General features: G+C 58.6%; 1 protein-coding gene across 1 annotated transcript in view; it reads right to left on the minus strand.

Annotated features, from left to right (window-relative positions):
• CACNA1A (calcium voltage-gated channel subunit alpha1 A) overlaps positions 1-27,738 on the minus strand; it is a 248,225-nt gene that overhangs the window by 51,601 nt on the left and 168,886 nt on the right. Inside the window, 15 exon segments of the mRNA XM_044994574.1 lie at positions 1,581-1,664; positions 3,202-3,312; positions 3,553-3,717; positions 4,694-4,895; positions 5,513-5,653; positions 7,033-7,193; positions 7,688-7,787; positions 14,912-15,018; positions 16,178-16,237; positions 18,925-19,054; positions 20,141-20,279; positions 23,804-24,047; positions 24,050-24,260; positions 24,954-25,799; positions 27,267-27,373. Of these exon segments, the coding sequence (XP_044850509.1) occupies positions 1,581-1,664; positions 3,202-3,312; positions 3,553-3,717; positions 4,694-4,895; positions 5,513-5,653; positions 7,033-7,193; positions 7,688-7,787; positions 14,912-15,018; positions 16,178-16,237; positions 18,925-19,054; positions 20,141-20,279; positions 23,804-24,047; positions 24,050-24,260; positions 24,954-25,799; positions 27,267-27,373 (2,808 nt within the window).

A 27,738-nucleotide genomic window follows, 5' to 3' on the forward strand; every position in this document is an offset into this window, starting at 1 on the left:
GGGAGGTCTTCTGGGTACTATTCCCAGCTCTGCCACTGGCTCCCTCTGTGACCATGGGTGACTCACTGCCCTGCGCCGTGCCTCAGTTTCCCCATCTGTAAAATGAGGGATAATAATACTGACCCCATCCTGGAGGATTAATTAACACTGGGGGAATGGCTCTCCAGGCGCTAGTTGGTGGCTGAGGTGCAGGAGACCTGCTAGATCATTCAGTTCGTCTCCTCAACCCACTCAGGGCTGCTTCCTGCAGTTCTATACCCGGGCTAGTGCCAGTTGGATCAGAGGCATTGCCCTGCCCATCTCCTGTACCCGGCTGCCACCCGCCCCCTACACCACACTGAAGTGCAGACTCCTTTCAAGTTTGCCCAAGGTATTTTCTCCACTACGTTCACTCCACGAACAGGATGATCCCCAGTCACCCCGGGAGAGGTCCCTTGCCCTGAGTTTGGGCTGGCTGAGTTCTCTCCAGGTGGGATGTGAACTCTGCCTTGGTGGCTACCAAGGTGCAAGGGCCTGAGCAGGAGGCTTTCTGCAGAGGGCGATGGCCCAGTTCAAATCCAACTGTCAGTAACATGTCTAGTGCTGTGCGCGCCCCTGTATGTGTGTATCTGGGGCTGTTCCCCTGCTTCCTAGGGAATGTCCCAGGGCTGCTTTCGGTTTTCTCTGTCCCTAGTTTCCAGGGGCCAGGCTCTGCTCTCAGTTTCACCTGTGTAAATTCAGCATCACTCCAATGAACACTGAAAAGTGACTCTGGATTTACACCAGCATACTAACCCCCAGTGGAGTGACTCCGGATTTACACCGGCATACCTACCCCCGGTGGAGTGACTCTGGATTTATGCTGGCATGCTCACCCCCAGTGGGGTGACTCCGGATTTACACTGGCATAACTACCCCCAGTGGAGTGACTCCGGATTTACACCGGCATACCTACCCCCAGTGGAGTGACTCTGGATTTATGCTGGCATGCTCACCCCCAGTGGGGTGACTCCGGATTTACACTGGCATACCTACCCCCAGTGGAGTGACTCCGGATTTACACCGGCATGCTGACCCCCAGTGGAGTGACTCCGGATTTACGCCGGCATGCTCACCCCCCGTGGAGTGACTCTGGATTTACACTGACATACCTACCCCCAGTGGAGTGACTCTGGATTTACGCCGGCATGCCCACCCCCAGTGGAGTGATTTGAGATATGGCATGTGAGATCAGAACCTGGCCCTCAATGAATCCATTTTAGGTGGGCAGGAACGCCCAGCTGGGTTTGGTTTTGACTCCATCTGCCTTGGCTTGGTCCCTCAGCACTTGGGGTTGTCCCCAGAACAAGAATTCTTGGGCCTCCTCATATAGAAACTGCATGGCTCTCTGCTCCCCATGGCGGCTATCTGGGATGACACCGAATATGGCTCCAACCCAGCTGTCTCCCTCGCCCGGCATCTGTCCTTCCTTGGGGCCAGGCACAATGGGGTGAAAGCCCATCCTGCAGTTCTGTCCCGCTCCCTGCAGCGTCCCCCTCTGGCGAACGTCCCCCTCTGCTTAAGCTAAGGCCATAAGAGAGGAGGCGGTGTTTCGAACTTACCCCAAACTCTGTCACTAAGATGTCTGTGATGCTACCCAGAACTGTGACAAAATCAAAGATATTCCAGGCATCACGGAAATAATTCTATAAAGAAAAACAAAAACAAAGGACGAAAAGGAACAGCAACACAGCAGCAAACATTCAACGACATTCACGACGGAAGCAACAGCAACGAGAACAGAGAGTCACCCCCCCGACCCCAGCCCCATCTCCTCCCTGCCCCCAGTGCCCTGACCCCGGGAGAGCGAGGCCCAGGTTACCTTTTCGGTGAGCTCCAATGGATCTGGCAGGCAAGAGGGGAGGGGGTCGAAAGGGTTAATTTAAAGGAGCGGTGGGGGTATTTCTTGGCACCTTGAAATGATCCTGGGGTGGCTGGTGTGACCGGGGCCTGATGCTGATCTCAGTTACCCGTGGGAATGACGATGGTGCAAAGACTGTGGTGTTACACTGCTGTGTCATTGGTGTAAGGGCCAGACCAAAACTCCACTGAGATCAGTGGGAACCTCTCCACTGATTTCAAGGGGCTCTGGATCAGGACCCACCTATGAGCAGAATCAAGCCCAGGTTCTCTGGCCCCCGGTATCAATCAGCTAAACCCATGGGGACGCCCCTCCCCCTCCAAAACTTTGGAAAAGTGCCCCCACCCTAGGCCCAATCAGAATGGACAGTTAGATGGACACTTAAAATGAAAGAATAAAACACACAGGAGCAGAATATGTTACTGTTGCTGGGATCTTCCCGGCCAAGGGACAGAAACACGTCCTTGGCTGGATTCCCCGAGCCGGAGAAGAAATCGCAGCCCTCTCCCACCCCGCCAGAGCCACCAGTTCCCGAGCTGTCCACAGCTCTGTGGAGCAAGCCCCCAATGGAGAAATGAACCCAGCACAGCAAACACAAGGAATTATGAGAAAACAGCCCAGTTAAAATAAGGGAATGGGGCAGGGTCAAAAATCAGCCACATTGTCTGGGGGAGATTCATTCTCTCTTTTTTCCTTTCTCCATCTATCAGCATCTGCTCTCCCTGCCAGACCAGCCTGTGCTGCTCCTCCAATCCAGCCTCTTAGCCTCCCTGAGCGCCCCTCACTCCTGGCTCCTGCCTGAACGGAAGCCCAGATCCCTCTGTGCGGGATGGAGTCAGTTCCTTGCCCCGAGCACCTGCACCAGTGGTGGGAGCCTCAAACCCCCAGGGATCTTCAGTGAGCCATGGATGGAGATTGGACTCCTTCATGTCCCCTGCGGAGACGAGGCTAATGGACCTTACTAGTGGGACATTTCTCCTGCAGCCCCTCTTTATTTTGCTCCCCGTAATCCTCATTATAGTTCCCTGAACCACGCAGAACAACCTCCCCGCTCCCCCGAGCTGGGGTCACCTTACGAAGTGCTTGGAGATGCCTTCAACAATCCCTTCTTAGTGGCCAGTTGGTAAGGTGTTCTGACGCTCACCCACAGGACGTGTGGGGGAGGAGACCCAAATCCCCATCTGGCAAAGGGGGGAGGGCGAGGCACTGGGTTGGAAGAACAGGTGGGGAACCCCCTCCTGCTGGAGGAGCCGGGTTCTGTCTTTTATTTCCATGGTAACCCCCCCGTGCTCCCTAGTGGAATTGGCTGCGGAGACACTTACCAGCACTCCAAAGGCCATGATCTTCAGCAGACACTCCAGGGAAAATAATGAAGTGAAGACGTGGTTGAACATCTTTAGCACGTCCTCATAAGCAGTGGAGGCCTTGTCGAACTAAAGGCAAGAGAAGACAGCAAAAAATCAGCCCCACGGGAGGGACCAGGACCCCAGGCCACAGATCAGCCCCATGGGAGGGGCCAGGACCCCAGGCCACAGATCGGCCCCACGGGATCGGGGGGATGGGGGACATGCCAGCTACGCAGGAGGGGCCCATGACTGCTCTGCCAGGCATGGTACAGCCGGCATCTCATCCCCTGGTCAATACTGCCCCAGTCCCGCAAGGGGGTCGCTCACCTTCATCATTAAGACAATGGTGTTGAGGGCGATCATGGCCATGATGGTGTACTCGAAGGGCGGCGACACCACGAACTGCCACATGCGGTACTGAAAGCTCTGCTTGTTCTGAGGCATGTGCCGGGTCAGGGGCTTGGCACTGATGGCGAAGTCGATGCAGGCTCTCTGCGGAGAGGACAGACACAGCCGCTGGAGCGGGAGGCGAGGGAGGGGCTCATGGCCACCAGCGTCGGGGCGGGGGATACAGGGGCAGCCCAGGCCAAGAGACTCTGAACCGGCCGACCCCCACGCGCGAAGGACGGCTCGACCAGCTGCCCTGCTCGAATGCGTCTCCGACCCCGTCGTGGCGGGTCAGAGGACGCTCTCTGGCCTGGGTGAAGGGGGAGATCAGTGTAGATCATCGTAACGGGGCTGGCGTAAATCATCATTTCTCCCACTAAGTGAATGGAGATTTTCACCAGCTGGCGACATGACCCTATGCACTGGTCATCGTGGGGGCCATCCCAGCTCTCTCAACTCAAGCCCCCCCGGTTCTTCAGGCCACCTGAAAGCTCAGCAGCCCCTGGTTTCCTGTGGCCGTAGGGAAGCTCCTGGCAAACCACTGGCCTTTCTCCGATGCCCCCATGCCCTGATTCACAGATGCTACGGCCAAAAGGGACCCTGCTGTGACCTTCCTATCTAACACGGGCTACCCCTGTGCAGCTGCTGCTGTTCTCTCTCCCCGCCGCTCACTGGGGATTTGAACCGACAATCTCTAGCACCAGAAGCAGGAGCCAGACCCGTCCCACCAGGCCAACTGAACTGGGAAACTGAGGCACGGAGAGGGGAAGAGACTTGCCCCGGGTCACCCAGAGAACTGGGAACAGAGCCTGCTCACTAATGAGCTTGCAGGGGTCAATGGGGAGCTCTCCCGAGCGGCTCAGGGGTGTCGTCTGGCCTTGAGCTCTTCCAGGGAGCACATCAGCACCGGGGGAACAGCCTGAATTCCTTCCTGCATGACAGTCCCAGGCCCTGCAGCGGCTGCTCCAGGCCGTGCCACGGTGCTAACGGCGAAACACATGGCAGCCGGGGCGTGGCCGCTGGGCGCTGCGCTGGGGGGGGCAGGGACAGAGCGGCGCGGACCCCCCGACTCGGGCTGCACCTCGTTCTTCTCCAGGCTGTATTCCTCCATCATCTTATCCCCCTGCTCCTGGAACGTGATGATGATCAAGGCCACGAAAATGTTCACAAAGAAAAACGGGAAGACCACGAAGTAGACGACGTAGAAGATGGACATCTCCATACGATAGCCGGGGCTGGGGCCCTGGTTCTCATACGTGGCGTCCACCGAGTGCTTGAGGACTCTGCAGTGGGGAAGGAAGGAAGGCGGAAGGGGAGGGAAGAAAGAGAGAGAAAAACAGCTGCAAGGAGTCGTCAGTTCAGGCCCAATAGCCATTCCCGTCCCCAGCTAGGCTCATGCTGTGCTAATACCCTGGTCATATGGCTGAGGAACATGCAGCCTAGAGGGTGCAAGGGCCAGATCTTCATCGGGTGTAACTCAGCACAGCTTCAATGAAGCTACGCATCTACCCCAGCTACGGAGCTGGCCCTACGGTCACACAGCATGAGTGGCAGAGCTGCGAACAGAACCCAAGAGTCCTGAAGCTCAGTCACGCACCCCTCTTTCCTTTTCACCCCCATGAGGGGCTACCATTCTCCCCATTTTACAGAGGGGGAAACTGAGGCACAGCGCGGGGACGTGACATGCTCAGGGTCACCCAGCAGGCCAGTAGAACCCAGGTCGGCTGAGTCACACTCTGGTGCTCTAGTCATTGCGTCTGACTGCTCCAGGCTGAACCAGCTACGTTCAGCTGTGATCTAAGCGAGGCTTCGCCCCGGATCTCAGCGAGGAAAGGGTTAACCCGAGCCCTCTCCTGCCGACGCTGGCCCGTCCCGTCCTGTCCCTGCGGCAGCTCCTTACTGCGGCCAGCCTTCCCCGGTGGACACGGTGAAGAGCGTCAGCAGTGCCCACAGCACGTTGTCGTAGTGGAACTCGTATTTCTTCCACTCTCGCCTCTGGGCTTTCACTTCGTTGTCCTTCTCGTAGACCAGGTACTCGCCCCTGGGGACGGACAGACACCGTCAGCTGGCCAGCCAGGCGGGCTGGGGCGCAGCACTGGGGCACCCCAGGCCAGCTCCTGATCGCACGGGCTTGGGGGCAGATCCCGAGCGACCCTGGCTTCATGCTGGCTAGGGGGCTCCATTCTGCTCCTGTTGGTGCTGGCTGCACGTTTGTGTAATGCCACCGCCGCCACTTGCTGATCACCCCCGTCAGCGAGTAGGGTCCCGTGGGCTCAGCTCTGCACCGCGCCTGAGCAGAGCTCGGGGGCAGTGGGGTGTGGAAGGGCGGACAGGGACCGATCACAGCAGCCTGATCCCCAGCCACCTGGTCCAGAGTAACTGAACCCGCAGGAGGCAGCTTTAGCTCAGATCACGGTACCAGGTCTTAAAAGGCACAGGGGCCCTCGCTCCACCACGCCCCCTTCCCTCCCCTCCCCTATGTCAACTGGGCCGGAGGGAACCCTGCAAGGGCCCTCGCCGGCTGTTTTCAGATCACGCTGTACATCTCATAAGCCACCTCACTGACTTTAGGGCTGATTCTGATCTGATTTTCTCCAGTGTCAATAAGCGTCACTTTACTGAATCCCGGAAGCTACCCCAGAGCGAGAGGAGAATCAGGCCGCTAGAGTCAGAACTGCTGACCCATCTGGGGCCTCTCGCCCCGATGTAAATCACAAATAGCTCCACTGATGTCAATGGAGCAACACCAATTCACACCATCGAAGGAGCTGGCCCCACTGACTCCACTGCAGCTGTGGCCAATTTACACCAGCTGGGATTCTGACCCCACTGACTCCAATGGAGCAATGTCAGTTTACACCAGCTGGGGATCTGACCCCATTGACTGCAGCAGGGCGATGCTGATTTACACCAGGTGGGGAGTTACCCGGGTGTCACACTGGCGTATGTGAGGGAAGTCGGCCATTGTCATTTCTACCCTGTTCCTTACACACCCGCTGTGAATCTCTGCCTGGCTCCACCTACCGAGAGCCACGGGGCAAAGAAAGCTGCCAAGAGGGACATGATAACAGGAAGTGGGTGGCAGCGACTCTAAGGGGGCGTAGGAACGAGCCGGGCTATAAATCGGAGTGACTCCACTGAAATCAACGCCATTGTGCCAGTGCAAACTCAACGCTAAGTGAGCAGAGGGTGAGGTCCAGGCACCGCCTTTGCACTGGCTGCCACCTTTGTGTAGCGAGGCTTTGTGTAGCGAGGCTACCCTCCAAGCGAGCACAGGAGCTTTGCACCGCGCCCCGGAGGCCAAACGGGAAAAGTGACGCCGCCTGCTGAGAAGTTGCTGGGGAATCGGAAGCACGAGGAGCCCAGGGACGGGTTGGGCCATGGCCAGGTGCTGAGAGACAGAGGAAGGTGGCGCCGTACCTACAGTCCTTCTCAAACTCCTTGGACTCATCCGTGCAGTAGAAGAACTTGCCCTTGAAGAGCTGGACGGCCACCACGGCGAAGATGAACATGAAGAGCATGTAGACGATGAGGATGTTGAGGACGTTTTTGAGAGAGTTCACCACGCAGTCGAAGACAGCCTGGAACGGACAGGGGGCCCTGTCACGACTGCAGCGTCCAGACTAAACATGCTCCGCCCTCGAGTGCCACTCGGCCTGGCCCCATCTCCACATAGCCAAAAAACCGCCCCTTTCCCAAGCATGGCGCTGTCCAGTCAGGTCCACCTGGGCCTTCAGGAACTGGCTGCCTATTTTTGAGGGGTTGAATCCCCAGAGATTAGCCTCACTGAGGTCACAGACCAAGGCCATGTCAGAGCTGGGGACAGAATCCAGGAGTCCTGGTCCTCAGGTCCCCTGCTCTACTCCCTGAGACACCCCAGAATCAAGAACAGAACCCAGGAGTTCTGACTCTGCACTAACAACTAGAGGCCACTCCTCCCCATAGCTGGGAATAGACCCCAATCTCCTGTCTCCCAGCCCCCTTTCCTGACCCCCCACCGGATCCTGCAAACCCCGGCCACTCCTCTCAGGCAGCCACAACTCCTTTCTGTGCCTTCAACCGCCCCTGCACCTACCTTGAGCTTTGGCAATCGCTTGATGGTTTTCAGGGGCCTGAGGACGCGGAGGACACGCAATGATTTGATGGTGTTAATGTCCTTCCCTTTGCTGCTGCCTCTGTAGAGACACGTTGGGTGGGGGTGGGAGAACGGGGAGAGAGAGAGGCGATGAGGCCCAGGCCCCTTGCGTCATTCTAGACACAGGGTTCTTCACTGAGGTCCATTCCCTTGGGCGCGGGGCACCCACCTGTTGGTGGGAGACTCTGGGTTACTGGGTCACTCCCAAGTGACTCATCTACCAGCCTGGGCCATCCCTTCTCTCTCCTCCTCACCTCCTGCACTCACCAGCAGCCATTAGGAGGTGCTGTTATCACACACCACTAACCCGGCCTTTTTCTCACTATCCTGGAGAGGGTGGCGCTCAAGAACCTAATATATTTTATGTCTCTCCACCTATGTGTCTGCAGTTTCTACCTATCCATGCATCCATGGACCCATCCATCCACTCTGCTTACCTATCTATAGTGTCTTCCCATCCATCCATCCACGGATCCATCCAGTCTACCTACCTATGATGTCCTTCCATCCATCCACTCACTCTACCTATCTTTGGTGTCATTCCATCCATGGATGCATCCATTCATCCACTCTACCTACCGATCTATCCATCCATCCATCCATGGATCTGTCCATCCATCCATTCTACCTATCTACCTATGATGTCTTTCCATCCATCCATGGCCAGCCCCCGTGGTTCTCTCTGGCTGCCTAGCTCCCAGTCTGGGCTGGCTGGCGTCACCCTAAGTGCTGGTCCACAGTGAGCAGCCTTGATCACACAGATCCCACACCTGCGGGGAGTGTGGAGTGATTTAAGTTTGCCCAGCTGATGGGTGGCATCCAGGACTGGAGAACACCTCCACTCCAGCACCCCACCAGAAAGAAAATCCTGACTCCTACTAGAAAAACCCATGTAGTTCATCCTCACTGGGACGTCGTCATTCAATGCTGAAATGCCGCAGTCTGAACAACCACCTTGTTCTTTGTCTTAGAAGTAATTTCCACAGAGCCAGCAGCACTTACCAAACTGTGATTTGTAGACACCTCCACAAAGAGAAAAGGCAAGGCAGAAGGAACTCCTCCGCTGGGGAGCGGGGAAGGTCCCTGCACCAGGTGTTTGCTCTTCTACAGCATCTTTCATCCAAGGACCTCAAAGCTCTTTACCAAGGTCGGTATCATTCTCCCCATTCAATACATGGGGAAACTGAGGTACTGAGTGGGGAAAGGACTTACCTATGGCAACTTCAGGAATTAGTGGCACGGGCGCAAACAGAACTCAGGAGTCCTGGCTGCTGATCCTCTGCTCTAACCACCAGAGCACATGCCCACTTGGAAGTGGAAACCGAGCCCAGGAGCCCTGGCTCCCAGCACTAACCGCTACAGTACATAGTCCCCACTTGTTACAAATAGCTGTGGCAAATGGCAAGCGCCGTGTCACATCCAGGGAGATGGGGAATCCAGTCTCATCTATTCAGTAGTTTTTCCTGCTGTGAAATTCCTTTGATCATCTCCCGTCACTGCACACACATGATTTTTTATTTTTTTTTTACCACCAGTGAAAGGGGCTGGGGTGTGGGCCCTGGAGCCTGAACATGTCCTGGCTACAGATCCAAGCCAGGCAGCTTCTCCATGCACACCCTGCCAAGTGTGATCCCTGCTGTGGGGAGCAGGGGGTGAAGCCTTCATGGCCCATTCAATCCTGGCTTTGTTGGCGAGGCTGCCAATGAACGGGGACGGGGATCGCTGATTGTGAGGGTGGTGGTTTGGGGCCACAGACATCTGTCCCATGGGGATCAAGGCTGAGACCCAGCAAATTCATTCCTCACAGAGGCCTCATTATCCACATTTTATAGACAGGAAAACTGAGACACAAGAGTGGCTATGCAACCTACCCATGGCTACTTTGGGAGTTACCAGCACAGGTGCAAACAGAACCTAGGAGTCCTGTGGCTGGCAGATGGGACTGATGTTTGGTGATAGGAAAAGTCCCTATTTATTATTAGCTGCACACTAAGAAGCCTTGTGTTCCAACGGCTCGGTCCCTAGAAGGGGCAGGACGGGAGCTCCTTCCAGCCCCAGATCTCAGGGCAGACTGCCTGGCACTCTCAGTTCCAGCCCCAGATCTCAGGGCAGACTGCCTGGCACTCTCAGTTCCAGCCCCAGATCTCAGGGCAGACTGCCTGGCACTCTCAGTTCCAGCCCCAGATCTCAGCGCAGACTGCCTGGCACTCTCAGTTCCAGCCCCAGATCTCAGCGCAGACTGCCTGGCACTCTCAGTTCCTCTTCTCCCCAGCACAGATTGGGCCGTACGGGCAGATCCAGTCCAGAAGGTTCTGGATGTAGGAAAATCCAATAACACTGGGCCTGGTTCCCAGCCTGGGACAGGGGCTACGCGCTGCCCATGGGTGCCGCCGGTATATGGGACGGCAGAGAGCTGGGGCACAATCTCACCCAGAGCTGGCCCCAGCATGGAGGGGTGGAGTGGAACTGCTTCATGCCGAGCTGATGGGGACCGGCGATTGTTCCCACAGGGCTTCTCACTGTGAGTTGCCCTGCTGCTCATAACAACACTTCATCCATCACTAGCCCCTGTAAGGGACTTTGCAAACATTCATTCACCCTCACACCACCGGGGGTGGGGTGGGAAGGGTCAATCAGTATTATCCCTATTTCAGAGAAGGGAGAAGTGAAGCAGAGAGAGAGAAACTGATCTGACCTAGGTCACACAGCGCATCAGTGGCAGAGCTGGGGATAGAGCCCAGGAGTCTTAGCTCCCAGTTCCCCATGTTCTAACCACTAGACCCCACTCCCCTACCAGAACTGGGACCAGAACACAGGCATTCTGCCTCCCAGTTCCCTGCCCGTAGCAATGGACCCCACTCCCTCTTCTCAGTAGAAGGTCACCAGGTGCGGATTTCAAAGGCACAATGTTGTGAAAGGTTTCAGAGTAGAGTAGCAGCCGTGTTAGTCTGTATCCGCAAAAAGAACAGGAGGACTTGTGGCACCTTAGAGACTAACACATTTATTTGGTGCGAAAGGCACCAAAGTGTTGTGTACAAGGGAATCATGTCCTTAGAGGGGACCCACTGTCCCATTTTGGGAGACCCCGTTCCAGCACAGGACCGAGACAGAGGCAACAGGGTGCCTTACGCATGGAGGACAGAGAAATCTGGGTGGGTGTCCAGCAGACGGGTCAGTGACAAGGACCGACCTGAACGAGTGATGGACAGATCCTCCCATTCAAAGCAACGCATGATCATGAGCACAGGGAAATCAAGAGAACATAGATAGCATGTGTAGGGGGGGGGGGAGAGAGAGAGAGAGAGACTTTACCGTGAGCTGCTCCTGTGTCAGGTGGCAGTGAAAGGGGAAAGACAAGGAGAGGTGAGTGACAACCAGAGAGAAAACACACGAGACGCACCCCAACAACCACCACCAAATGGGCTGTCCCCACACCGGCGCTGCTCTTGCAACCCCCAGCGCCCTGCTCAGGGCTTCACACATGCTCCTCCTCTTTCACCTCCTGGCCAGGAGATGGACTGAGCTGATGGACCGAGCTGGGCTGAGCAAGGCAGGAGGCCGGTGTCAGGAGGTCCTGAAAGCCACATCAAGGCTTGACAGCTGGATCCAGGCTCTGGTACCAAACAGGACATTTTCCAACAGCTGGAGGATTCCCTGCATGTAGATGAGCTTTTAAATCATGAACAGAGGGACAAATCCTCAGGGTTTACTCCTCGCTTACCCAGCATTCACTCCTCCCTTACTCTGGGTTTGGCCTTTCCTTACTCGGACAAAACTACTAGAGAAGTCAAATAAATTGAGGACAACTGACCAAATTGTGAATTCATTACTCCAGGTTTACTCACTCCCTACTTGGGCAAAACTCCCAGTGAAGTCAAATAAATTGAGGGTGGTGTAAATTGGCGGAGCGGCATTGACTTCAATACAGCTGTGTTAACTGACACCAGCTTTTGGCCCCCTGGGGGCACAGCCTCTGCTCTCAGTTACATTGGTGTAACCGCTGACTTCAGGGAAGGTACCCTGGATTTCCGCCAGTGTGGAAGGAGAATCAGGCCACACATCGCATATGAAGGCAAGCCCAATCAGCGCCCCTCAGGCCTCTTGCCACCAGCCCAGCTGGGAATAACTGTGGTCAGAGTAGCTTGTGGCGGAGCTAGAATCCAGCTGTCGAGACCCTGGGATGGCGGGTGCTGATGCAGCAGCATGATCGAACATGGTACGGTGGAGCAGAGTACACAGCCCAGTGAGACAGTAATGCAGCACAGCAGAACATCAAGAGCTACTTTTCGTGTGTTACCGAAATGGACGCCATTGGCTCAAACTGGTTCTAGGCTAGTGCTGGACTCTTATGAAACTGACATGAAACAGGGTGAAATAAACCAGGGTAAGAGGTGGGGAGAGAGGTGGGGAGTGGGAAAGCTGAGAGTTCTCTTCGGGAGAGGCAGGTGGATTCAATCAATGGGGAAAACGTCTCTCTGGCAGGGGTGAGCAAACTGACTGGAAAAGATCCCCATGCGCCCCCCACCCCATAGCCGTTTCGGATGGGTCTGAAATGTTCGGTTAACCCTTTAAACCCCATTCTTCCCTATATCTGCAGTGCCTCTTGATGGATTGGATACAAAATGGGTCTTGGCTTCGCCAACACACTCCACTCCCCCAAGTTACACAGCCCAGCTGCCGCCCAGTTCACCTCTCCCCCCGCCCCCCACCCCGTGACTATGGATTCCACCCATGATTTCACCAAACCCTCCTAGAGGCATGCTGGTCATACCAGCCGGCCTCAGGTTCAAAGGGAAAAGGGCAGGTCTGGTGAGATCTCCCTGGTCGGCTTTGGAGGGTCACCCTGAAGTAGCCACTACTGCAGGCCTCAGGGTTAGCCCAGCCTGCATCCCTGCCGTTACAACGACTGTGGGCTACTGCAGGGGTGCAGAACCACTGGGGCGCGGGTTCGCTCTGGCCACACATTCTCCTCTACAGCTCCCTGAACCGTGCACATGGGCTCTGTGAAGATGGCAGAGCCAGTCTGGGGCTCCCTGCAGTGGAGGGTGCTCTTTGGGAGGAGAGGAATGGCTGTGCTGCCCCAAGGCCAAGCTAGCCCCCAGGGACTAGGACACAAGGCTACGGACGGCCCTGACTCGTCTACACCAGTGTCACGACTCCAGGGTGGGGAGAGGGGAACCAGGTGCCAGAGCTCTGCTTCAGCCCAGTTCAGAACGAACTCTCTCGAGAGGGTCAGGATATTTAACGAGCAGGGGGCTCCCCTCTCCGCCCCACCTCACTGCAGCGGCAGCTGCCTCCAGCCTCAGCTGCTAGTCCTGGATGGGGACACGGCATTCACAGCCCGAGCTTTCCATTCCCCTCCCTGCTCCTGCACAGGCCAGGGCACAGCAACCCTGCAAACCCTGGGTTTCCCCAGGGAACAGACAGACCCTGAAGCCTGGGGGATGCATCAAGACCGCTGGGCTCTGGTCCAAACCCCGGCCGTGCCCAGTGGTACCAGCTGGGAAGGTGTCTCTCACTGTCCTAACCCAAAGGACCAACCACTCCAGGGAGTTCAGGTTCTGGGACCTATTTTGGCCTCTGCCAATGAGGAGTCCAATTAAGGCCGCTGCCAATGGAGTTTCGTGGATGCGAAGTGGGTGCCTGGTCCCACTGGGGAAAAGGCTGAGACCCCTCAGACTCCTCTCACACACAGGCCATCAGATGGCCATTACCAACCCAGCCTCGACTGCGCTCGTGACCTCCAAATGCCCCGACGCGGCCAGTCCTCGGCCACAGCAGGCACCGAAAAGGGACGGCTCGTCCAACAGCCACGCAGTTTGCCCAGCTCCACACAGAGGGTCAGGAACGGCGGGGGAAGCCCCCGTGCCTCCCAGCACAGACCATGCAGGGGGAGGATCAATTGGTGGGACAGCGCCGGGCATGCGGGGGGAGTGGGGAGATGCACATTCTGGGGGTGCAGCCGGCTGTACCATCCAGCCCCTTTGGGAGCTGGTCCCTTTGGCAAAGCCCATTCTCCCTGCCTACCAGCCGTGACGCTCAGAGGTCCCAGCAGGCAGTCATGAGAGATGCTGCTCAGCATGCTGCTTCCCTGCAGCAGGAGAGCTCGCCACTGGGGGTGCCACACGGGGGCTGGCGGTGACCCACCAGGACCCCGAGGGCTCTCCTGGCTCATGTGTCTGTTTACACACGTCCTCCCATAATGACCACGTGACCCCAACCATTTGCTGACCCTTGTGTGTTGCTTCATCAGGGCACAGAAGCTGCTCATGGGTTGAGAAAACCAACACTGGAAAGTCAGTTCCTAATCCACTGAACTGGTGCAATTCTAGTCCTCTCTAGCTGTACGGCCCCGATGGGCCGGGTCTCACAACCTGCCAGGTGCCAGCACCCTCTCACCACGGGAGAGATGGACAAGCAGCAGGGCCCAGCACCACTCGCCGAGCTGGGAAGGAGAACCCAGACGTGCTCGAATGGCCACAGCACACTCCTTTCCAGAGCTAGGGATAGAACCCAGGAGTCCTACCTCCCAGACACCCCCTCCCCACGCTCTAACCCCTGGACCTCACTCCCCTCCGGGAGCTGAGGAAAGAGCCAGGAGCCACCTGCTCTAACTACTAGACTCCAGCCCTGCATTTGAGGCTCCCCCAGTTGGGCTCCGACTAGCACAGCGAAACCCCTTCTCCAAACAGGCCCTTGGGATTTTGTTCAGCAAGGGATGTGCCAGGCCAGTCCCCGGGTGGCAACGGAACCTCACTGTGCTAACGGCTTGGGCGGCATCATGGTGCAAGGCCCTGAGAATCCTGCTCCCGAAGCCAAGGGCGCTGGGCCTGACCTGGGGCTGCGTGCACCAGGCTCCCTTCCGGGGAGCTCCTGCTCGGGACCCCGCTCCTTGGGCCCTGCGGCTGAGGCCTTGGCTGTGGGGACTGCACGGCTAGGATGGACAGCCATTACCTGGCCCTTGGGAGCGGCTCCGCATGCTAGGGGCATCCCAAGCTGGCGGGGAGGTCGCTCCACCATTCCATGCATGCTCTGTGATTGGCTGGGGGGGTGGCAGCGAATGGGGGCGCCCTGTCATGCAACGAGCAAATTGGGGCCTTCCCCATCTGCCCAGCCAGGAGCTGGGTTGGGGGAGGAGTGCGAGAGCTCCAGCAGGAAACTCACGTGAAGGCAAAGGCCACCAGAGCTCCGCTGACCACGATGAAATCCAGGATGTTCCACAGGTCCCGGAAATAGGCGCCTTGGTGAAGAACCAGCCCCAGGTCGACCATCTGTGGCAGGGAGCGGAGCACAGGCAGAGGGTCAGCCGGGGCGGCTCGCTCCGTGGTGGCTGCTGCTGTGGGGGAAAAGGCTGCTCCCCTTTCCAAGCACATTTCACTCTGCTCAGCCTCAGGTCGCAGCACGCTCGGCAGAGCAGGGGCCAACCCACTACCTTCCTTTCACACAGAGGGAAACTGAGGCACGGTGCGGGGACGTAACTTACTCAGGGGAGGGCTGGGACCAAGTCTCCTGAGCCTAGAAGGAGCCAGGCCTGTTCTGCTGGCCAGATGGAGGGACCAGAGCCACCCAGCCGCTGGCAACATCTGGGCTTTAAGGGCACTTCTTTCTTCCCAAGCTTAATTCAAACTAACCCAGAGGCAACCCTGCCACTGCTGAGCCCCCCGCAGTGACTGAGAGGGGGGACTTGGTCTCCAGCTCCCTGCTCCTCGTCCAGGGCCCCCATCTCCTCAGCTCTCTCTGCGGCTCTTTGCTGCTGCTTCCTGGGGCGCCTCGGTTCATAAGCCAGCCCTGCTGTCACATGAAGGAGACGGGGCCCCGTTGGCCTGCCTCTGGCTCCTTCCAGCCCAGCCTCCGCCCCAGCAGACAGTCCCGTCTTCCCACCCCCCCGAGTTCTCCAGGGCTCAACGTGCCCCTTTGCACAGCGACAGGCACCCCTCTGCCGCTACCCTGGGCTGGATTCCAGCCCTCCAGCCCTCCATTATGGGTCTGCCCCACACCTACCCTCCCCCCACAAGTTCTGCCCTTCCCGCTCTGCACGCCTCATCCCCCCTCAGCTGCGCGGGAAGGAAATGCCGGCAGAGCCACTGGGAGGGACCAGTCTCCTCTCAGCTTCTCCCCTCCAAGTCACCCCTTCCCTGTCCTGGCCGGGAATGGACAGGCTCCACGATGAGGCTCCATCCCCTCCTCCCAGGCTGGAGGCCCCCCCAAGGAAGAACTGACGGGTGGTCCGTACACACAGCGTCTGCCCTGTTACCCTGATCCCCACCTGGGTTGGTAACATGGGAGGGTGAGCTCGTCCTTCCTCTGCAGCAGCACCGGGGGGAACCCACCGGGCTGGCGGCTGGGTCAGCCACTGGAGAGATCTCCCGCAGTGGGTAAATCCTCCCCTCCCTGCGCTGCGGCCCAAGCCCTGGTCCCTGCCGGACTCACCTTAATGACCATCTCAAAGGTGAAGACACCCGTGAAGACGTAGTCAAAGTAGCGCAGAACCTTTGGGGGAGAAGAGAGGGAGGATCTCAAAGGCCCCTCTGGCTCCTCTTGCTAGCACCCCAGGGCAGGAGGAGACCCTGCCTTAATCCCACTGCAGCCAGGGCCTAGCCGGTCCAGGATCCCCGGCTGAGGCTGGCACAAGGGGGCCGGGCAGTGTCTATTCCAGGAGTGGTCTGGGGAGGCTGTCGGAGACCCACCAGGCTCACAGCGCGCAGCAGCCACCAAGGGGAACGGCCCAGATTCAGACCAGCGATAGCCCATCCCCAGCCTCTATGGCCTCCAGGAGCAACGCAAGGCCTGTGGAGTGCAGGCGTCGCATCTCCCCACGGGTCTCGGGTGGGTGCTTCCATGGGGATGGCCTTCGGATGGGGTTTTCCCCCCCCCCTCCCCGTGCCATTAGGGTCCCCACTCATAATCTCAGGGTGGGTGATATTCCCAGCGAGGGCCCAGGTGGGAACCCCGGTGTCCTCGTCAGACTCCAACATGGGTCCTCTCTGTTCCATCTCCCTCAAACTCCCCCTCAGCAGTTACAGGCAGACAGAGGATTCTTCTCCACTTCCTGACCCAGCATGTTGTGCTGCCTTGGCGCCCGGCTGTTAAACAGCTGCTGTGCCCCACCTGGGAGAGGGCTGAACCGCCACGGTGAGTGCGTGATCCCGGTGAGGTGCTGCTGTGTGGCTGCTGAAGAGCTGTTGTGCCCCACCCCAGAGGTGGCTGCACACTAGCGCCAGGCACAGCCATTCTCTGTGTTCAGTTAACACAAGGCTTTGGGAGCCCTCCTTCGGAGATGCACCTGCTTGTTATCACCCTCATCGGGGTCTGCAGAAGCGGCATGCAGGGAAGGGAAAGCGAAGGAGGCCCGGGCCTTGGCTGAGACCTGCCCCCCCGCCCCTTTGGGGATGCTGCTCTAATTCTTTCACTCTGCTCTCCCCAGCAGGCCTGAGCGTGCGGGAGTGGGCCAGCCGGGCTCTGAGAGAGGAAACTGCAGTGTCAGCTGCCGGGAGAGCTGGGTGGTGATTTATGGAGCTCTCACTCCCGGCTGCCTCCCTCCTAACCTACTTTAGTACAACTGCAGTGCTGCAGACAAGCTCGAGGAAGGGCCGAGGCCTCTGGCTTTATTTTGGGATGGGGCGGGTGCTAACAGCTGCACCTTCTGTGCTGGGCTCCAATGCCGGGGGGGGTGGCACCGGGCAGCCTGCTTCCTGTTCACTCCCCAGGCGCTGTCTCTCTAGCTTTCAGTGTCAGTTCAGCCCTGCGGAAAGTTGCCAGTTTGGCATCCCTAGAGATTGGAGGGCACAGCCTGTGGGGCAGTAGGAGCTCCCCCTATATGTCACTACCACCAATATGCCTCAGCCATGCTGCAAAGATCCCTTGTTAGGGGGGTTAATATAAGAACGGCCGTACTGGGTCACACCAAAGGTCCATCCACCCCAGTATCCTGTCTAACGTCAGTGGCCAATGCCAGGTGCCCCAGAAGGAGTGAACCTAACAGGCAATGATCGAGTGATCTCCCTCCTGCCATCCATCTCCATCCTCTGACAAACAGAGGCTAGGGACACCATTCCTTACCCAGCCTGGCTAATAGCCATTTATGGACTTAACCTCCATGAATTTATCCAGTTCTCTTTTAAACTCTGTTATAGTCCCAGCCTTCACAACCTCCTCAGGCAGGGAGTTCCACAGGTTGACTGTGCGCTGCGTGAAGGAGAACTTCCTTTTATTTGTTTTAAACCTGCTGCCCATTAATTTCATTTGGTGGCCCCTAGTTCTTGTATTATGGGAACAAGTAAATAACTTTTCCTTATTTACTTTCTCCACATCACTCATGATTTTATAGACCTCTATCATATCCCCCCCCCAGTCTCCTCTTTTCCAAGCTGAAAAGTCCCAGCCTCTTTAATCTCTCTTCATATGGGACCCGTTCCAAACCCCTAATCATTTTAGTTGCCCTTCTCTGAACCTTTTCTAGTGCCAGTGTATCTTTTTTGAGATGAGGAGACCACATCTGTACACAGTATTCGAGATGTGGGCGTACCATGGATTTATATAAGGGCAATAAGATACTCTCCGCCTTATTCTCTATTCCCTTTTTAATGATTCCTAACACCCTGTTTGCTTTTTTGACCACCTCTGCAGACTGCGTGGACGTCTTCAGAGAACTATCCACGATGACGCCAAGATCTTTTTCCTGATTCGTTGTAGCTAAATTAGCCCCCATCATATTGTACGTATAGTTGGGGTTATTTTTTCCAATGTGCGTTACTTTACATTTATCCACATTACATTTCATTTGCCATTTTGTTGCCCAGTCACTTAGTTTTGTGAGATCTTTTTAAAGTTCTTCACAGTCTGCTTTGGTCTTAACTATCTTGAGCAGTTTAGTATCATCTGCAAACTTTGCCACCTCACTTTTTACCCCTTTCTCCAGATCATTTATGAATAAGTTGAATAGGATTGGTCCTAGGACTGACCCCTGGCGGACACCACTAGTTACCCCTCTCCATTCTGAGAATTTACCATTTATTCCTACCCTTTGTTCCCTGTCTTTTAACCACTTCTCAATCCATGAAAAGACCTTCCCTTTTATCCCATGACATCCGAGAGAGGTTCTGACTGCATTACCTAGAAAGGCAGAAGCCCTCAGCCTCCGCGGGGCAGGGCGGGCTCGGCTCAGCAGCAGGACTTACATTGTTCCGGGTAGCATTGGGCTGCACGGGGTCCTCGGCGGCCAGCGCGATGCTGCTCATGGCGATCACCATCAGGATGCACATCTCAAAGTACTGCAGGTTCACGATGTAATGGCAGAGCCTGCGAAACCTGGGCCGGGCAAAGACGGCACATGGCACTCAGGGCCAGGGGCACCCAGACTCACTGTGTCCCCCCCCCGGAACAGACCAATGCACCCCTCTGGCCTGGTATCCCCCCCACCCTGGAGCAGACCAATGGGCCCCTCTGGCCTGGTATCCCCCCCACCCTGGAGCAGACCAATGGGCCCCTCTAGGCTGATATCCACCCCCCAAGCTGGAGCAGACCAATGCGCCCCTCTGGTCTGATATCCCCTTCACCCTGGAACAGACCAATGGGCCCCTCTGGCCTGGTATCCCCCCCCACCCTGAAGCAGACCAATATGCCTCTCTGGTCTGATATCCACCCCCCACCCTGGAGCAGACCAATGGGCCCCTCTGGCCTGGTATCCCCCCAACTCTGGAGCAGACCAATGGGCCCCTCTGGCCTGGTATCCCCCCGACTCTGGAGCAGACCAATGGGCCCCTCTGGCCTGGTATCCCCCCGACTCTGGAGCAGACCAATGGGTCCCTCTGGCCTGGTATCCCCCCCACCCTGAAGCAGACCAATGGGCCCCTCTGACCTGGTATCCCCCCCACCCTGGAGCAGACCAAATGCTCCCCTATGGCCTGGTATCCCCCCCACCCTGGAGCAGACCAAATGCACCCCTCTGGCCTGGTATCCCCCCCACCCTGGAGCAGACCAATGGGCCCCTCTGGCCTGGTATCCCCCCGACTCTGGAGCAGACCAATGGGCCCCTCTGGCCTGGTATCCCCCCACCCTGGAGCAGACCAATGGGCCCCTCTGGGCCAGCAGTCCCCCCTCCTTGCCACACCAGATCAGGATCACAGATCACGAAGCCAATAGCTGACCCCCCCGCCATGGTCAATAGTTGACGTTTCAGAGTAAGGAGCAAACCCCCACAAGGCACCTGGCCAGCTACGCCGCGCTGCCGGGGTCCTCCCACCCCCCAGGCCAGACTGAAGCAGGGAATTCAAACACAGGAGGGTCGGATGCCCACTGGCCTCCTGCCCTCACTTAGGGGTGGGTGGTTCTGTTCCTGGCACGTGCCCACCGCCTGCCCGCTCCGTTCCCCGCCCCTGTGAGAGCCGTACTCACGGATTGGTGGTGGAGAGGATGAACATGGAGCTGTAGGGAACCATGGGCTTAGGCCCATTCTCCTCCTGCTCGCCATCCTCCTCCTCTTTCTTCTCTTCCTCCTTCTTTGGCAGTGGGTCCGGATTGGCGTTTTTATTCACTGCACAGGGGAGAAGGGCGAAGGGAAGGGAAGGGAAGCACCGACCTGGGACCCGGAACCAGACACGGCACAGCCGCTGCCTTCCTGCCAGCCTACAGGGGAGCTAGCGTCATCCCTGCAGGCACAGGCAGGGAGACCCAGGCCTGGCAAGGGTCACCTGAGACTAGGGCTGCCGATGGGGAGCGTGGGTCTGGGGGCGCCCCCCCCCCCGGGCCCTGGTCTGCATCGCTCTTTAACACTAACGGCACGCTGCCTCCCGTGCGTGGGGCTAGGGTTAAGGCCAGAGAGCTCCCTAACCCTCCTTAAGGAGGGGAGCTCAGGTGAGTCACACACACAGAGCCTCGGGGACACACATATACACACAGAGCCTCGGGGACACATACACACACAGAGCCTTGGGGACGGACAGATGAACACACACACACATATACACACCCCTCAGGGAAACACACGCACACAGAGCCTCAGGGACGGACACACACACACACACACACAAACAGGGGCTCGGGGATGGACACACACACACAGGCTCAGGACCAGACACACACACACACACACACAGGCTCGGGGACAGACACACACACACAGAGCCTTGGGGACGGACGAACACACACACACACACACACACACACACCTCGGGGACGGACACACACACACACACAGAGCCTCAGGGACAGGGATGGACACACAAACAGGGGCTTGGGGATGGACACACACACACACAGAGCCTCAGGGACAGAGACGGACACACACATACACAAACAGGGGCTCAGGGATGGACACGCACACACACAGCCTCAGGGACAGGGACGGACACACACGTACACACAAACAGGGGCTGGAGGATGGACACACACACACACAGGCTCGGGGACAGACACACAGGGTGTCTCCAAGGGGCACCCTCGTGGCGCTGTGGCTCCAAGCGGCAATACACGGTCAGAGTATCCCAGAGCTGAAGGCCAGAAGGGACCATCAGACCATCTCGCCTGCCCTGTATGGTCACTGCCATTGACCCAGAGACTCCAGCAGGACTAAAGAGACGTCACCGTGGTGGCCACAGGCAGAGGCCCGCAGAGCTGGAGACACTCCCAGTGCGTGAAGCCTCAGCAATGGCAGGGAAGTGATTAGGAGACCCGCCCAGAGGGCCCCAGCAAGTGCCCCACGCCCTATGCAGCAGAGGTAGGTGAACCCCCCACCCCCCAAAGTCCCTGCCAATCTGACCTGGGGGAAACTCCTTCCCCACCCCAGATCGGGCAACTCTGAGCACGTGAGCCAGAGCCACAGCCCGACATCTAGACAGAGGATTCTCTGTGCCCTCTCGGCGCACTGACCCACCCAACCAGTGCCTGTCTCTGCCTATGGCTGAGCTCTGATCCCTTCAGGGCTGATTTGTCTCCTAGAGGCCATAGGCGCCGACTTCTGCTCGTGCCAGTGGGTGCTCGATCCCCCTCTGCCCTCGGCCCCACCCTAACTCCACCCCGCCCCACCCCGATTCCGACCCCTTCCCCAAAGTCCTCGTCCCAACTCCGCCCCCTCCTTGCCCTTATTCTGACTCCTTCCCCAAATCCCCGCCCCGGTCCCTCCTCCTCCTCCCCTGAACGCACCACGTTCCCGCTCCTCCTCCCCCCGAGCTTGCTATGCTGCCAAACAGCTGTTTGGCGGCAGCAAGTGCTGAGAGGCTGGCGGAGCAGGGACACAGCGCACTCAGGGGAGGAGGCCGAGGTGGGACTGGGGCAGCTTGGCTGCCGGTGGGTGCAGAGCACCCACTAATTTTTCCCATGGGTGCTCCAGGGCTGGAGCATCCACAGAGTCGGTGCCTATGCTAGAGGCCTCACCTGATGGACATGGGCTACTCCCCCCCTAAATTGGGACCAGCCCTGAATCTCAGGAGAGATGCCCCCACGGATCTCACTCCCACACATAAGAACAGCCAGACTGGGTCAGACCAAAGGTCCATCTAGCCCAGTATCCTGTCTTCCGACAGTGGCCAAAGCCAGGTGCCCCAGAGGGAATGAACAGAACAGGGAATCATCAAGTGATCCATCCCCTGTTGCCCATTCCCAGCTTCTGGCAAACAGAGGTGGGGACCCCATCCCTGCCCATCCTGGCTAATAGCCATTGATGGGCCTATCCTCCGTGAACTTATCTAGTTCTTTTTTGAACCCTGTTATAGTCTTGGCCTTCACAACATCCTCTGGCAAGGAGTTCCACAGGTTGACTGTGTGTTGTGTGGAAAAATACTTCCTTGTGTTTGTTTTAAACCTGCTGCCTGTTAATTTCATTTGGTGACCCCTAGTTCTTGTGTTATGAGAAAGAGTAAATAACACTTCCCTGTTTACTTTCTCCACACGAGTCATGATTTTACAGACCTCTAGCATAACCCCCTTAGTCGTCTCTTTTCCAAGCTGAAAAGTCCCAGTCTTATTAATCTCTCCTCATACAGCAGCCAGTCCATCCCCCGAATCATTTTTGTTGCCCTTTTCTGAACCTTTTCCAAATCCAATATATCTTTTTTGAGACGGGGCGACCACATCTGCACGCAGTATTCAAGATGTGGGCGTCCCATGGATTTATATAGAGGCAATATGATATTTTCTGTCTTATTATCTCTCCCTTTCTTAATGATTCCCAACATTCTGATTGCTTTTTTGACTCCGCTGCACATTGAGTGGCTGTTTTCAGAGAACTCTCCACAGTGACTCCAAGATCTTTCTTGAGTGATAACAGCTAATTTAGACCCCATCATTTCATACGTATAGTTGGGATGATGTTTTCCAAGGTGCATCACTTTGCATTTATAAACACTGAATTTCATCTGCCATTGTGTTGCCCAGTCACCCAGATTTGTGAGATCCCTTTGTAGCTCTTCGCAGTCTGCCTGGGACTTAACTATCTTGAGTAGTTTTGTATCATCTGCAAATGTTGCCACCTCACTGTTTACCCCTTTTCCAGACCATTTATGAATGTTGACTAGGGCTGGGCCCAGTACAGACCCCTGGGGGACCCCACTATTTACCTCTCTCCAGTCTGAAAACTGACCAGTTATTCCTGCCCTTTGTTTCCTGTCTTGTAACCAGTTTCCAATCCATGAGAGCAGCTTCCCTCTTATCCCATGACAGCTCACTTTGCTCGAGAGCCTTTGGTGAAGGACCTTGTCACAGGCTTTCTGAAAGTCTAAGTACACTGTATCCACTGGACCCCCCTTGTCCACATGCTTGTTGACCCCTCTCAAAGAATTCTAGTAGACTGGTGAGGCGTGATTTCCCTTTACAAAAACCATGTTGACTCTTCCCCAACAAATTATGTTCATCTCTGTGTCTGACAATTTTGTTCTTTATGTCTCACACGCTCTCCACTATGCTGGGGGCGGATCGCCCTCTGCCCCACGGCGCCTACGCTGGGGGCGGATCGCGCTCTGCCCCACGGCGCCTACGCTGGGGGCGGATCGCGCTCTGCCCCACGGCGCCTACGCTGGGGGCGGATCGCGCTCTGCCCCGGGGCTACCCCCATCCGGTGCCTACCTTGCACGACGGTGTTGTTGATGGGTGGTGTGAAGGTGGCTGGGATATCCACTGTGGTGTGCTCTGGCTTCTTGGCAGCCTTGGCTGGGTTGTTCTGGGTGCTGGGGTTGGTGACTATAAGGCTGTTCTCGGGGGTTTTCGGGGGCCCGGGCTGGGGCGGGTTGCTGGGTGCCTGGCGGTTGGCAGCATTCTGGGAGTTGGGGGTGGCTGGCCCAGGGTGCCAGGAAGGTTGTGGGGTGCCCGGGTGGCCGTGCAGTTGGCATGGTGGCCCACCTTGGCTGGGCTCTGGAGGTGGCTGGCATTGTGGGGGGTTGAGGGCTCCGTGGTGGCTAGTTTGTTGTTCTTCATGTTGTCTATGTCCTCCGCCACCTGCGGCTCGTGGCGCCCCATGTCCTGCTGGATCGGCCGCGTGGTGGAGAGGTTCGGGCCGGGCACTGGGCTGGGGCCTTGGTTCTCTCTACGGCAGCAACCCAAAGGAAAAGAGGCAGATCAGAGCCAGGGAGTAGGAGGCCTCATCTCCCTTCTGACTAACTGCTGGCTCAGGTGATCAGGGAACGGGACATGGGACCTTCCCCTCTAGGGGCACCAGCCCCGATTCGGCCCCAGGGTGGTGGTGGGGCAGTGCTGGTCAACGACTGACAATCACCTCCATCTGGGATGGCTGTTCGCTGGCCCGTATGGAACCAGGTCTTGGCTCTCGGCCCAGTTCCCAGAGGGACAAGTGTCAGGCGGCCGTGGCCAGGCAGACCCTGGTGCCTGTCTGAAACGCTCCCATCAGCAGAGAGGGGAAGGTGGAAGGCCTCGGGCTTGACAGCTGATACATCCCCCACTGAGGGGGGAGGCAGCTGGCTCCACCCCTTGCTTCCCTTTTCCCAGCCCCCTGCTCCTTCCTTGGACCCATTCTCCAGCCCCAGCCCTGTGCCCACCGCTGGCTGAGCGAGGGCCCTGCACTCTGAAGACAGGGGGCCCTGTCTCTGAAACAACCCCCCACCCCAATCTGGCTCCCCGTTTTCCCCACAGCACCCCTCCGCCATGGTGCAAAGCGAGGAGATCGGGATGCAGAGTTCCCAATTCCCCCAGCCTCATTGATCCCTAGCGGCTGTCGTGCCCGGGGGCCCTTCCACCCCACCGCCCAGGTGCCCCCACTCACTTCCTGCGCCGGTGCCGCCTCTCCCTGTCATCCCTCTTGCCGTCGGTGTCGTAGGTGGACTGCGCGGCGTGCCGGTGGCGCCGGCGTCTCTCCCCGTCGGGCTGCTCACCCTCCACGTCCCCGCGGGAGGGCCGGCTCCCTTCCCGGTGCCGCAGTCGCCGCTCCACCTTGCCGCCCTCGTCCCGGCTCCCGCCGCCCTCCTCTCCCATCCGGCGGTGGGCCCGGTGCCGCCGATGATCCCGCTCGCCCTCGGCCATCCGGGGCGACCCGCTGCGGCTCTCTTTGCTGCCCCCTTGCCGGTGGTGGTGCCTGCGGTGCGGGTCGACAGCTTTGATCCGCTCCGAGGCGCTGTCGCGGTAGCCCTGCTCCCGGCTGCTCTCATATCCCTGGCTGGGATAGTCCAGCTCCCGGTAGGTGCCGTCCTGGTTCAGATTGGTCTCCTTGCTCCCGCTGCGCTGCCGTCGGGCCTCAAGACCCTCTGCATCAGGCTGCTCGTAGCTGCGGGAGCTGCTGAACTCCCGCGAGCGCTCGTGGTAGCGGGCCTGCTTGCGCAGGAAATCCTCAGCCCGCTGCTGGCTGAAGCGCTGCTCCAGAGAGGGCTCGTTGGGCCGGGTCTTGTTGGTGTTGTTGTTGCGGTTCTCCTGAGGGTCAACCACCAGGGGCCGGTCCAGGTGGGTCTTGATGTCAGGCCGCATGGCCCGGGCATAGGTCACCTTCCATGGGTCCTCGGGGTCCATCTCATTGTACAGGGCTTCCCGGCTCGCCAGCAGGTTGTGCTTCCGCATCTCACTCGTTCTCTGTTCCCAGACAGACTTGGAGGATTTTTGGTTCTTCTGCTGCTCTTTCCTGAAGCCGAAACAGGGACAGATTCTTGAAACACCTTTAGAATTGAGCTGCTTTTCCTCTCCAACCACAGCCAGCGCTCCTGCCCCGCTCCCCACAGCGCCCCCTGCTGGGAGGGGCAGGGATCGGAGTAGCCAGGAGCTCCCCCCACAGCCAGTGCTCCTGCCCCGCTCCCCACAGCGCCCCCTGCTGGGAGGGGCTGGGATCGGAGTAGCCAGGAGCTCCCCCCACAGCCAGTGCTCCTGCCCCACTCCCCACAGCGCCCCCTGCTGGGAGGGACTGGGATCGGAGTAGCCAGGAGCTCCCCCCACAGCCAGCGCTCCTGCCCCGCTCCCCACAGCGCCCCCTGCTGGGAGGGACTGGGATCGTAGTAGCCAGGAGCTCCCCCCACAGCCAGCGCTCCTGCCCTGCTCCCCACAGCGCCCCCTGCTGGGAGGGGCTGGGATCGGAGTAGCCAGGAGCTCCCCACACAGCCAGTGCTCCTGCCCCACTCCCCACAGCGCCCCGTGCTGGGAGGGGCTGGGATCGGAGTAGCCAGGAGCTCCCCCCACAGCCAGTGCTCCTGCCCCACTCCCCACAGCGCCCACTGCTGGGGGAGACTGGCACTGGACTGGCCGCAAGCTCCCCCCACAGCCAGTGCTCCTGCCCCGCTCCCCACAGCGCCCCCTGCTGGGAGGGGCTGGGATCGGAGTAGCCAGGAGCTCCCCCCACAGCCAGCGCTCCTGCCCCGCTCCCCACAGCGCCCCCTGCTGGGAGGGGCTGGGACCAGAGAAGCCAGGCGCTCCCCCCACAGCCAGCGCTCCTGCCCTGCTCCCCACAGCGCCCCCTGCTCAGAGGGGCAGGGATCGGCGTAGCCAGGAGCTCCCCCCACAGCCAGCGCTCCTTCCCTGCGCCCCACAGCGCCCCCTGCTGGGGGAGACTGGCACTGGACTAGCCGCGAGCTCCCCCCACAGCCAGCGCTCCTGCCCCGCTCCCCACAGCGCCCCCTGCTGGGAGGGGCTGGGACCGGAGTAGCCAGCAGCTCCCCCCACAGCCAGCGCTGCTGCCCGCGCCCCACAGCGCCCCCTGCTGGGAGGGGCAGGGACCATAGTAGTCAGGAGCTCCCCCCACAGCCAGCGCTCCTGCCCCGCGCCCCACAGCGCCCCCTGCTGGGAGGGGCAGGGACCAGAGTAGTCAGGAGCTCCCCCCACAGCCAGCGCTCCTGCCCCGCGCCCCACAGCGCCCCCTGCTGGGAGGGGCTGGGACCAGAGTAGTCAGGAGCTCCCCCCACAGCCAGCGCTCCTGCCCCGCGCCCCACAGCGCACTGCAGCCCCGAGCATTCCTTGTCTCTAGCTGTCCTGAGACCCGATCCTGCAACGTGAGCCGATGCCGAGGCTCAGCAGCCCGTGGTCAGACACAGCGTCATGGAACAAGAGAGCCTGGGCTCCGGTACGTGCCCTGGCCACCGGTGTCGCTACCTACGGCACTTACACCGCTATAGACATGCTGGCTGCAGACAGGGGGCTCACTTCTGCCACCTCCTTGGCTTTCTGTAGTGCAAGTTTTTGGTTGGCCACCTCCTCCTCCTCTTGTTCATCCTGACAGGCACAGACATGGGTGAGCATTAGCGGGGCTGGATCCCCATCAACCCCGCCCTGATTCCTGGCCCCTTTGGCGTGTAACTCACCCCGCCTGGTGCGGCGGCTCTGTCCCCTCTAGAGGGGGATGAGGCCACACAGGGGGTGACAAGCCTGCTGCCGGCTTGGCAAACAGCTCAGGCATAGGTGCTGACTCTGTGGGTGGAGCACCCGTGGGGAAAAAAGGGTGAGTGCTGAGCACCCTATCAGCGCCTCCCCCTCCCTCCCCACGCCTCCTGCTGCGGATCAGCTGGCATGCGGGAGGCTCTGGAGGAGGGGGGAGAACCGAGGGCGGGGCGGGAAGAGGTGGGGGGGGGCTTGGGGGA

The sequence above is a fragment of the Mauremys mutica genome, chromosome 20 (genome assembly GCF_020497125.1).
Source record: "Mauremys mutica isolate MM-2020 ecotype Southern chromosome 20, ASM2049712v1, whole genome shotgun sequence".
In the NCBI taxonomy this organism is placed as follows: domain Eukaryota; kingdom Metazoa; phylum Chordata; order Testudines; family Geoemydidae; genus Mauremys; species Mauremys mutica.